Here is an 11559-nt window from a genome sequence, read left to right as displayed (position 1 = left end):
TTCGACGCACGTATTTCGACGCTTCCCGTGACTACCCAACAACACCTGAATGGTCCATCTTTCGTCTACTATGATCCATCCTCTATGTAACCTTCAAACGATGGGCTTTGGTTGCCTCGCGCTATCTGCGATGACCAGGACTGCTTTGAAGTTCGCTTTCCCCAGGTCCAAGGTCTGATTGAGGTGGGAGCATGGAGAGCCACACAGGGACGCTACTGCGGTTTACTTCAAGGACTGGAAGGGTTCTAAGCTGGGGATATGCACCGTACGATTACGGATATGATCGTATAGAAATTATTGCCCACCGTATGGTATGGTTGAGACCATGTCCGTATAGGCAGATTTCTGGGGTTAAACTAAGAGTGCTAAACACATCTTTAGGTCGTAGGCCACTGACCTTTATGGCACAAGGTGCCCTTCGGCCGCCGGCAACTTCCTCAATGACCGTATTTGAACCGTATGAACACGGCCGTTTTTTGGGGTCATCACGGTTGGCTACGGTACGGACCTGTATTCATATCCGCCCTGCATATCCACCGTACTACGGATACGGTGCACATCCCTAGAACTCCGATTCTGTTGCAGTCATTCTCGACAACTGAGTTCTCGCGTCAGGCAATGTAGTACGCGTAGGATTTACACTGCTTCCTCTTTCGCTGCCTCGATGTACTACTATCATGTGTGTCCCTGTGCAGACCGCTGTCTCTCATCTTGCTATTCTAGTCTAGTAGTATTACGGTTCATTTTTCATGTTCCAAGTTTTCCGGTTCTGAATCATTCTTTATCATGATTACGTCGTCTCAATTCATTTTCGGGATCTTTGGTCAAATTTTTTTATTCATCCCCTGCGGTAAAAACGGTTTGCCATGCGTCCTTATGTCGTGAATCGATCCCCCTGATCCTTCATCGACATCTGCAAAGGAGATCCCTTGAAGTTCGCACCGTCTGACGTCTTGCTTGTACTTCATCGATTTATCTGATACATCTACCCACTAGTTCACTTATTCATCACTGGGAGAACAAAAGAGTCGTCATGACAAATCATCTGCATCATTTGGCGGTGTCGTGCCACTCGTAGGGTCAGAAACCTTACTATTGTTCTTTCGAAACGCTACGGTCAATTTCATTGATTCGAGCTCGAGAATCAACAACAGCTTTGCTTCAGGATGCCTGCGTACATACTGAATGCTAGGAGTCAAGGCAAGCCAGAGAAGAAATCTTATTCTTACATATTTCACGGTATCGCGAGAGCAATCGTTAGGACCACGGTCAGTCCATACACGAAACAAGAGTAATATCCTCGAAGAGAACAAGGTGAAAATGAAAATTCCAATAAAACAAGGTCGCGTGCCAAATTAGGCCTTGCCCCATCCACGTGGATTAGAGGGCAACAGGCATTACAACATCATTACCGCAGAGCCTTGTTCTTTGTTCTTGGCGTCCTTGAGGGCAAACTCTTTTCTTGGGCACCCGGTTGGTTCAAGATGTCAACAGGAGAACCGTCGGAACACTCTCTTCCCATTCCCATCCACCACGACGTTGTCAGCGGGACCTACAACATTTCCGTAAATCTGAGCGCCATCGGTTCCACCTTACTATCGATTCCCACTCGGCTGCTAGCAAAAATACGGAAAGTGGACGATATGATTGCTGAAGATACTCCCATTGCTGAAGCTGTTACCTGGACGTCGACTGCGGCGGCGGCAAGTAAGCCGAGTATATCCCTGACAGCACAGTCGTTCCCTGGCCCTTGGGCTTTCTTCACGTCGGCGTACATGCTAGGGCTCTTCGCTATGGTAAATCGTATTGCTTTTCATTTGGTCGAGCTGCTTCCCACTGTCGTTACAGGCCGTTCTGATGCATCGCATCCAGAACATCGTTGTTCCCACCCGGTTTCCCAACGCCTCTCAGCTTAACTCTCAGAGGCGACGACGTGTATCGCTAAGGCGAAGGCTTTACAACGCCCTCCTACCCATGGATGTTTCTCGAACAAGTACACGTCTCGCGCTCCATATGCCGTCCTTGTATTATATGTGCAAGATGTTATTAATGTGGACTCTCCTTCTCCTCAAAAGTGCCGACCTTTGTCCCGAATACGAGTCTGGAACGATGCATGACCTACTCCGGTGGAGTGAACAAAGGGAGATGAACCAGATTGCCTGGTCCACGTTTTGTGCTGTGTGCGCTGCATTCTGTGTAGAGGGATTCGTCAAGGGCCTCGACGGAGTAGGGGTGGGCATTGGGGCGCATATGCAAGCGAACAGTTCCCCCTTCAATCTGGTGCGTGATCTCACGATGTGTCTTATCTGGGCTCACCTTCCGTAGGTCGGCTATGCGTTTCTTCTTCATATCTATTCTTCACCGATCACGCACGTCAACAAACCAGAAGGTCTGCCTTCAAGACCGGACAAGCATGTCGTATTCACCATTGCGATTCCTCTCCTCCAGCTCACGGTCTTCCACATCCTTTCGATCCGAAAGCAATGGTCGACCCACCGCCTCATTCCTACCGCCCTTACCTCTATCTTGTCATTGATCCATTTCCATATCACATTACTGATGCATTCCTACTCATCTCTTCCCCTCCATTCGTCGGATAAAGATATCCCCTCTTCATACTCCAGCCCAAATGGCACCGCCAACTATCCCCTGCTCAACTATATACCCAATTTATTCGAGACTATGCTTCTGATCACGATAGTCCTCACGATATCCCTCAATTGTCTTACGCAGCTCGTTCTCACTGGGAGCATTACCCGACCATTATTAGGTCTTGGTCTTGCTGGACGCAGCACTAGTGCGTGGTCATGGTCACCCAACTGGGACGAAGACTTTGGCGTGCTCATCTTGCGCGTTGGTACTGCGAGTCTGGAAGCCACCGGAATGCGTGGCTGGGGAAATGAAATGGGGACAGTCGTAGCTCCGAAACGAACCGTTCCTGTCCATGCTGAAATCGAGTACGGGACTGTGGCGATGAGCAGATCCGGCGCGATAACCGTGATCCCTGGATCAGTTGCAGTTCCACCATCAGGAAGGAATAGAAACAAGAGACGCACCATGTGGGGGTGGAAAAATGAGATTAGAATGGTGCACGTTCGAGAGGAGGAGGCCCCCTCAGGAGGAAGCGTGGGTATCCCTGGCATAATTGGTGTGAGCCGGCTGTGGTTGAGGGAAGCGTGGAGATACGTGAAAGGTGTTTGTAGTGTGGGCGGGACCGCTTTCAAAATGTTTTGGGATATTATTAGAGGAAGGAAGGTGAGGAATGTTTGGATGGCGCCACCACCTAGCCGCCTCGAAATCATGAATGACCGCGGCGTACACGATCTTGTGGAAGACCTAGGGGGTGGCGATGATCTGTATGATAGGTTTGTGAAAGGTGACGAACTTAGTGATGACGATGACGATGACGAATGGGATAACGAAGATGCTGCTTCAGCGTCTTCAGATGAAGAAGATGAGGACGAGGAAGACGAGGAGAAAGATCGAGAGGCCCTTGCGCTGTATGCCGATTTACGTGCGAAGGAGTCGACGCCGGGGGTTTCGTCGACGACGCTCTTGGCACACATGACACACACTGGCGGCTCTCCCCTGACGCGACGACGATATGGTGCATTGCTGGACGGAGAAAAGTCTGCTCATTACGGAAGCGTAGTCGACGCTGATCTCAGTCCGGGCTGTTCGTCGGTCTACCTGTTGCTTATTCATATACTCATTCCATTTCCTTAGCCTCTAGCACTGCAAAGAGCGACGATTTATTATCCTATGATGACCCTAGACAAAACTGCGTCATTTGTACGACAGAAGTACGCGAGATCATCTGCTGGCCTTGCAGGTTTGTCTTGTTTTTTTTTTCCCGACATTTATGCAACTTTCCGACTTGGTCCGTCAATTTCAGGTGTCTTTCGATGTGCGATAACTGCCGAGAGAGTCTGGCGTCGCGTTCCTCTTCCTCTAAACATCGCTGTCCTTGTTGTCGACGAAAGTGCGTAGCTCTGTTTCCTTGTGATTGTCATGTCTCCTGACTGCCTCTTCTTTATAGCGTGGAAGGTTATTCAAGAATTTTCATCCCTTAGCTCGCATTCAATTGTATTATTTTTACAACGGTCTCTATCTACCTCGGAATGTGTATTGATTTTCATACTTCAGCGGCGTAATAGACTGCCGGCGCTGGTAATATATTTCTTCTGGTAATAATTCCTTTTTTTCTTCCCCGTTGTCTTTGAACGTCCTCCAGAAACCTTTTACACCCTTACTTTGCCAAACGCGGACCGGGTCGCTATCTCGGGCACGTGCGCTCGCAATTGCTCGTTACCTTGTGTTATCGTTCCCATTTACGGCTTCTGGAAGTTCTTTTGCGTCGTTTGAGAAGCTGATATATGCTTTTTCCTGCCGATTTGTTTCGAGCATGTGTTTTGTTGGTGATGAATTCAAGTCTCCTCGTGACGGATGTCCTGAACGTGCGATGTGGAACCTTTTCGTCTAGAAAAGTTTGCCGCGCACGAGAGGGCTATAACTACGTGATGGGGGGACAATTACGTTCAGCTGGTCGACAATGTTTTCCCCCAGTGTCTGGAGTGTCGTCCTTGTCTCGTCTCTATTTGCGCGGTTCACTACCGCAGATACTACATCAGGGACCTTCTCCTTGTTGACTTACAATGTCGCGGGTTTGCCTGGTTAGTCGTTTCCGGTTCCTCACACCTGTCGATCGCGAATTTAAGCCCTATATTGTATACAGAAGGACTCTCATCTAGTAATCCTGCAACGAACACGCCGTTGATATCAGAGCGACTAGGCCCATACAATGTCATCAACGTTGAAGAAGATTTTAACTACCATGCTGAGCTTTATGCAAACGACAGTCACCCATATCGCACTCCCACGTCGGGTACTTACTGAGTTTTTCTATTTTACTGGACAGAAAGTATTTGCTAACTAACATCCATGTGTTCAGGTGGTGCAGGCATTGGTTCTGGCCTCAACACGCTCTCCGACTTTGAATACATCGACTTGGAACGCACGACTTGGGATGAATGTTATATCGATTCTGGGGACTGCCTGACACCCAAGGGCTTTACCCTGGTGCGTATCCGCGTATCGGCAGGTGCCTGGATCGACTTGTACAACCTCCACACCGACGCCGGCGACGAAGAAGGCGACCTCGAGGCCCGAGCGGCGAATATTGCCCAACTTGTTGCGTACATGGATACGTGGTCTGCAGGCATGGCTGTCATCATCATGGGTGATACCAACTCCCGGTACACCCGCGAGAGCGACTCGGAAGCCCTACACGGGATGATCGACGACACAGGCTCCACCGATGCGTGGATTTCCAACATCCGCGGAGGCTCATACCCCGCCGAAGGCTCCGCTGCTCTCGTGTGCGACTTCCCCTTCCCCAACGGGACCACCCAGGCCGAGATGGTCTCGTGCGAAGTCGTCGACAAGATATTCACCCGCCCGAGCTCCATCATCGCGCTCTCCACGACGTCTTTCACCAACGAAGACGACAACTTCCTCACTGACGACGGGGCGCCGCTCAGCGACCACTACCCCATGTCCGCCACTGCCTCCTGGTCCCTGTCCTCCTCACTCCGTCTCTCGGACCCCGCGGGCGGTCCGCACGGCGACCCATTCAACGACATCGCCACGTCTCTCTCAGGCGACGTGCCCACCCTCACATCTATCACCATCCGTTCCGGCAGCCGCGTCGACGCCGTCTCCTACGACCTGGCGTACCCAGGCGGGAGCACGAGCACCGTCTACCACGGCGGGACCGGCGGCGACGATAACACGCTCTCTCTGGGGGACGGCGAGTACATCACGCAGATCACTGCGTGCAGTGCCAAATACAATGACCACACGCGTGTTTTCTACCTCGCGCTTACGACCAATGCGGGAACCGTCTTGGAGGGTGGGGTGGCTACGGACGACTGTCTGACTACTGTGGTGCCTACCGACGCGGGGAGTGGGGGCGAGTGGGGGTTAGTTGGGTTCTGGGGGAGATCTGGAGACGAGACGGACAGACTGGGGGGTATTTGGGGTGCGGTGTACTGAACGTATCACTCACTCACTCACTACTCTATACAGTCAAATTCTTACCTAAATAGTTGGGACTTGCACTTTTATGTTATGTTCATTACTCGATGCCCGTCCGATACAAACTACATTCATTTCATTCCGTCAGAAAAAGATCGTGACCTGGGACCACCTACGATCCCTTTTGTAAAATATACAAATGCAAAATCTCGCCTCACCAGTGTAGGTACGTGGTAAATAGTTAGTGAGTATGACGGCCCCCTCCTTCCGCAGTAAGATCGTGATAAACAATGCCAATAAATGAATGCAGATGCGACAACCGACCGACCAACCCGATACACGACCCTCCACCAAATCATGCTTTTGTTTTTTCTCTGAGAATGGGGTGTAGGAGCTGCTCGTGCAGGGCCTTGCCAGCGGGGACCTGCCAACAAAAGAGTGAGCCATGGACGAGGACATATCAAAAAAAAGAAAAGAAAAGAAGGAAGCATACCATAGGGAACACATGCTCGTTCCTCTCCACCAAGCACTCCATCAGCACAGGTCTCGAACCGTCGTACTCCAAAAACTCTTTCATCTTCGCAGGCAGTTCCGCAGCGGTATGACAGCGTAAGGAATGCACGCCCATGGCCTTTGCTAGCATGACAAAGTCGGGGTTCGTCATTCTCGTGTGCGAGTACCGGGCGTCGTAGAACAGATCTGAACAAACACATCAGAAAACAAAGGCAGGGCAGGGCAAGGGCAGGGGGAAAACCGGGCCATACCTTGCCATTGAAGGACCATTCCCTGGAACTCATTGTTCAGGACAAGAGCTTTGACACCAATGTTGTACTGCGACGCCGTTGCGAGTTCCATGGCAGTCATGCTGAAGGAAGCGTCGCCGTCGATGTCAACGACGGTTTTTTCGGGTGCGGCAACCTTGGCACCGATGGCAGAGGGAAGACCGAAGCCCATGGTCTTTAGGGAAGGGAAGGGAAGAGTCAGTAACGGGAATCCAATACGACGAGGGAATATCGACTTACTCCTAGACCTCCAGAAGTGATCAGTTGACGAGGGTACTTCCAGCGGTAGTGCTGAGCGGCCCACATCTGATGCTGTCCGACACCGGTAGACACAACGACGTTCTCCTTGTAACTCGACGTCTGCCTATCCAGCTCTTCCACAACCTCCTGCGGCTTCATTCTCGCGCCAGCCTCGCTCTTCACATACGTAAAGGGGTACTTCTCCTTCCACTGCTTGATGTCCGAGAACCACTGATTCCTGGGTGACGGCGTGATCAGAGGAACAAGGGTGCCAAGGTTGGCGACGACGTCTCCGAGGATGGGGATGGATGCTTCCACGACCTTGTTGATGTTCTTCGGCATGATCTCGAAGTGGATGATGCCGCCACGGCCCTCGGCAGCAGCAGCACGGGCAGCCGGAGCGAACGTGTCGACCTTCCCCGTCACACGATCGTCGAACCGGGCACCGAGAGCGATGATGACATCCGCTTGCTGCATCGCAAGGTTGGCGTATGCGCTTCCGTGCATGCCAAGCATGTGCAGGCTCCGTTCGTTGGACTCGTCGAATGCGCCGAGTCCCTGCAGAGTCGTCGTCACCGGGATGTTACCCTGCTCGGACAGCTGACGGAGGAGCTCGGGGCCCTTGGGTGATGAATGGACGCCGTTCCCGGCGTAGATGATGGGGCGTTGGGCTTGGTTTATGAGGGCGGCGGCTTGGCGGATGAGAGCGACTTCGGGGGGTGGCTCGAGCGATTGCATGGGGTTGGCAGGCAGGCCGAGGTTGGTACCAGGCATCGTGGCCTTGTATGGCAGAGGAGTGTGGAGAATACCGGCGGTGATGTCCTTGGGCAAATCAACGAGGACGGGGCCAGGTCGGCCGGAGGTGGCGATCTTGAACGCTTCGTTTATTCTCCGAGGCAGCTCTGAGATGTCCTTGACCATGACATTCCATTTTGTGCAGCTGCGAGATATCCCAAGGACGTCGGCCTCTTGGAACGCATCGGATCCGATCACAGATGTCGCAACCTGCCCTGAGAACACGATCAAGGGTATGCCATCACTCAAAGCGTCCTGCATGGCAGTAACAACATTTGTCGCTCCCGGTCCTGAGGTGACGAGGACGACGCCTGGCTTGCCGGACACGCGTGCGTACCCTTCAGCCATATGTCCAGCGCCTTGCTCGTGCCGGGGGAGGACGAAGTCAAAGTGCGGAGAGTTGTAGATGGCATCGAAGACAGGAAGAATGGCGCCTCCAGGGTATCCGAAGATGTGCTTGACATTATGGCGCAACATCATCTCGTGGAATATCTGTCCACCTGACAGACCGACAAAGGTGTGGTCCTGAGGTGCATTTGGATGGGGACCAGGACCGTGCATAGGGAGGTTGACATTATTTTTTGGAGGGATCTGGTATAATCCCGGTGTGGATACAGGTCGCCTATGCGACAATAAGACTCCTCTCTCCATGAGAAAAAAAAAAAGAATTTAGTTGAGACGTACACGGCGGGTGCTAGCTCTGCTTTTTGGTTCGTCGACCGACTAATATTCCGTGCACGCTCGCGCACTCTTGACTTTGCTTCGAGCATCGAATATCCCGACACAGCTGTCGAACGACACCGAACGAATCTTGGGGCTGCCGGTACGCCCTTTGCGCGCATGGTCACAGGTAGAGACATAGCCACTAGAAAAAAAAAAAGAATGGAGCACTCTTCACGGCCAAGGAGAGAAAATTAGGGAGTGGAGAGACTCTGTAGTGACTCCCAGGAGCTTTAAATGGTGGTGGTCAATGAGAGAAACTCCTCTTTTTCTGACTCGGTAGAATTTCATCGGCCGGCCGAACATATCCGAGACTCCATCGTCCCTGATTCTTCCTCCAAATCTGACCAAAGTGTTTTTTTTGCATTCCCCAAGCCGGTGCAAAACCGTTACCAAAATACCGGTTCAGAACCTACCTGTTTGGTACCAGGGAATTTATCCACTACTTAGTTTCGGGGCAAAAATTCCCTTGAAGGATTTGACCTCCCTAAAACGATACCAGTGTCTCAAGCTCACTCTGTCTCACGACGTTCCCTTTTCTTCTTCTCGTTCTCGGACGCCGCTAAAAGAAAGTCACAGTCATTGAAGACGGTGCATGTCAGTATTCCCTATTAGTTCGTCCTAGATGCATGGAGCTTCCTCTCATCGCTCCGAACCGATGAGCAGGGCACTTGTCTTGTTACTGTCTGGAAAGCCCTGGTTCTTTCTTTGGATGTCGGCGACGGACCATCCGATATGCACGGAACGGACGCCGCTTCCCCGTGAGGAGGTCTGGTCAGAGCGGTGGGCTTTCGATAGATAGATCGACAAAACCGCCTCAGGAGGATTCTTTTAGTGCTACATAGCACAACAAAATCCACATCTGTACCGTTTATGGTGTAAATGAAGAACCGTCCGTGCAGTGCACCCGCATCCGCCATCTGGTTTTCCAGCAGTATATCTTCTTCATCCATCAAACGTCTCACCTTGCGCGACTCTATGAACCCACCGGCACCCTTCGTTCGTCTTGGCTCCGTTCAGTGTCTACGCCGCATTCCTTTTTCGCTCCACCGAATATCAGTCGGGTGGAGCGGAGTGTTAGGCTCCCCGAACGTACTGAGGGGTTATGCACGATTATCTTCAAACACAAAAAAACGTAGTTCGTAAGAAAAGAAAAGGAAAGGAGGGGCTTTCTGATATGTCGAATACGCTACCAGTGCGCGCAGAATTGAGAGAGATGATCCGGCTGCTGGTGATGGAGCAAGTATCGTAGGAAGTAATGGGACACGACGACGACAACCTCACCTGATGATGACGATACGATTTATTTGTCAATCCCAGACGGTCTTCAAGTTTCGAGCCAGGCTCGCTTCTCGATTCTTTGAAAGAACACGAGAGCTAGAACTGATAGATCGTCGGGTTCAGCTATTTCGCGACACGGAGGGTGAGTCCGCGCGCTTTACTGTACCAGTCCGTTGATGGAACGAAACCATTGTCAGTATTCACAGTACATGACGCACACTGGCTCCAACCCGCGCCGAAGAAAGATCCATAGCATAGTTGATTGCCCTCCGCCATACACATAGTGCCACGACGCTCTACAAAATAAAAAAAAGGCAAGGAGGGCTCTCTGATATGTCGAATCCACTGCTACGCGTAGAATTGAGAGAAAGATGGCCCTGCCACCTTCGCCTTTTCTCTTTTCTTTTTTTTTTTTCACAGAAAACAGAATGAAGTATTCGTTCTTGTCTGCCGAGTCGCTTGCTTGTCTGATCAGTTTCTCTAAATAGCATTAACCACGGAGAACCTGACATTACCTCAAATCAAACCCCTTTGCCACGTTCGCGTATCTTCACTACTTGGGTTAGGTCATCCACCTGAGAATCTGCTCGTATCATCACTAGTAAGGATGCCTAATTAAAACGCCAGCTGATTAACGTGGATCTGCACGCGTTCATTTTAGGTTCGGAAACACCCGTTCCAATACGAGTGGCTGCGATGTACGGTTTTTATGTGTATACATAACGTAACGATGCCGTCTGGCGGTCTCGCAAATCAACTTGCGACGCTATGCATCAAAGTTCATCAACTTACGTCATGTAGTAGATAACTAAATGCCCTGGCTCCTACAGCAGGTTCATATCGTATATATAACGTACCGCTTTGTCCTTTGGTATACTACTATAATTTCCTTTCTCAACGGCTGAATCCGTAGCGGTACGATGACCACCCCCATGAGCCAATATATGAAGCGTGTTATGTGGGTACATCATGATGGTGATACAACAGTGCATTTACAAATCCTAAGTTTCGTAAAAACCAGAACGTCACGTCAATGTTTAAAAAGGACCGCTTACCAGTACAGTATATATATAAGCCGAAAAGGAAAAGGGATGTTTTTTTTTTTGTTTTTTTTTAAATTTACTACCGAGACTCCCAGTAATACCGCGCAGGTCTTTGAATGTCATGATTATAGACGGAATTCTTCGACGACCTTTTCGCGGCCGTTGGCTGTGGCTGGGAAGGAGGCTTCAAGGATCAGATGATATCTTTGTGGCGCACAACAGGAAGAAGAACAACAACATACCTTCGTTAGATTAGACGGCATCCCATGCTTCTGTTTCCCCCCTTGTCCCAACTGCATCTCCACATCAAGTTGCGCCTGCCGTTGTTGTCGCCTCGCCTTCCTACGAAAGTGGCATACCGCCGTAATAATCAAAGCACCCACAGCAACAACTGTGTGTGTGTTTTGAGAAAAAAAAAAAAAAACAAAAACAAAAACCAGAAAAGCGCGCCACACACACGCATCCTGAGCAAGAAAACTCACCACAGATAGAAATCCCCGCAATCTGCCATGCCGCGTCCAGATGCGTGTTCGCTTGTGGCCTATATATGAGGGAGACAAAAAGGAAAAAAAAAAAAATAATCAAAAAACCAGGAACCGGAAACGAAAGCTCGAGCTCACTCTGACATGGATAGTTAGTTAGTTGGATACTCAGGAAGAGGG

At 50.7% G+C, this 11559-nt stretch overlaps 5 protein-coding genes across 5 annotated transcripts; 3 read left to right on the top strand and 2 right to left on the bottom strand.

The window, feature by feature from the left end:
* The first annotated feature begins 1369 nt into the window (after positions 1-1369).
* On the top strand, positions 1370-4313 carry BT62DRAFT_766865 (uncharacterized protein). Its single transcript, XM_043182207.1, has 6 exons — positions 1370-1796; positions 1849-2280; positions 2326-3676; positions 3727-3832; positions 3896-3982; positions 4040-4313. Exons 1-6 carry the CDS (start codon positions 1485-1487, stop codon positions 4071-4073), a joined length of 2322 nt encoding a protein of 773 aa, XP_043041855.1. The 5' UTR covers positions 1370-1484; the 3' UTR covers positions 4074-4313.
* Positions 4314-4552: 239 nt separating this feature from the next.
* BT62DRAFT_1004153 (mannose-binding lectin) lies at positions 4553-6054 on the top strand (the record flags this gene model as incomplete). Its single annotated transcript, XM_043177009.1, has 3 exons — positions 4553-4673; positions 4736-4885; positions 4952-6054. The coding sequence occupies 3 exons, from the start codon at positions 4553-4555 to the stop codon at positions 6052-6054; spliced, it is 1374 nt and encodes a 457-aa protein (XP_043041854.1).
* Positions 6055-6496: 442 nt separating this feature from the next.
* BT62DRAFT_918742 (acetolactate synthase) lies at positions 6497-8713 on the bottom strand (the record flags this gene model as incomplete). Its single annotated transcript, XM_043184105.1, has 4 exons — positions 6497-6735; positions 6801-6993; positions 7059-8475; positions 8538-8713. The coding sequence occupies 4 exons, from the start codon at positions 8711-8713 to the stop codon at positions 6497-6499; spliced, it is 2025 nt and encodes a 674-aa protein (XP_043041853.1).
* Positions 8714-9285: 572 nt separating this feature from the next.
* Positions 9286-10107, top strand: BT62DRAFT_1004151 (uncharacterized protein; the record flags this gene model as incomplete). Its single annotated transcript, XM_043177008.1, has 4 exons — positions 9286-9342; positions 9419-9711; positions 9770-9996; positions 10052-10107. The coding sequence occupies 4 exons, from the start codon at positions 9286-9288 to the stop codon at positions 10105-10107; spliced, it is 633 nt and encodes a 210-aa protein (XP_043041852.1).
* Positions 10108-10976: 869 nt separating this feature from the next.
* On the bottom strand, positions 10977-11408 carry BT62DRAFT_1004149 (uncharacterized protein; the record flags this gene model as incomplete). The annotated part of the gene is made up of 3 exons (XM_043177007.1): positions 10977-11081; positions 11140-11239; positions 11380-11408. 3 exons carry the CDS (start codon positions 11406-11408, stop codon positions 10977-10979), a joined length of 234 nt encoding a protein of 77 aa, XP_043041851.1.
* Between the last annotated feature and the right edge of the window lie 151 nt (positions 11409-11559).

The sequence above is a fragment of the Guyanagaster necrorhizus genome (genome assembly GCF_019112545.1).
Source record: "Guyanagaster necrorhizus MCA 3950 unplaced genomic scaffold BT62scaffold_8, whole genome shotgun sequence".
NCBI lineage: Eukaryota > Fungi > Basidiomycota > Agaricomycetes > Agaricales > Physalacriaceae > Guyanagaster > Guyanagaster necrorhizus.
The sequence above is the reverse complement of the archived record's forward strand: the minus strand, read 5'-3'. Positions and strand labels throughout refer to the sequence as shown.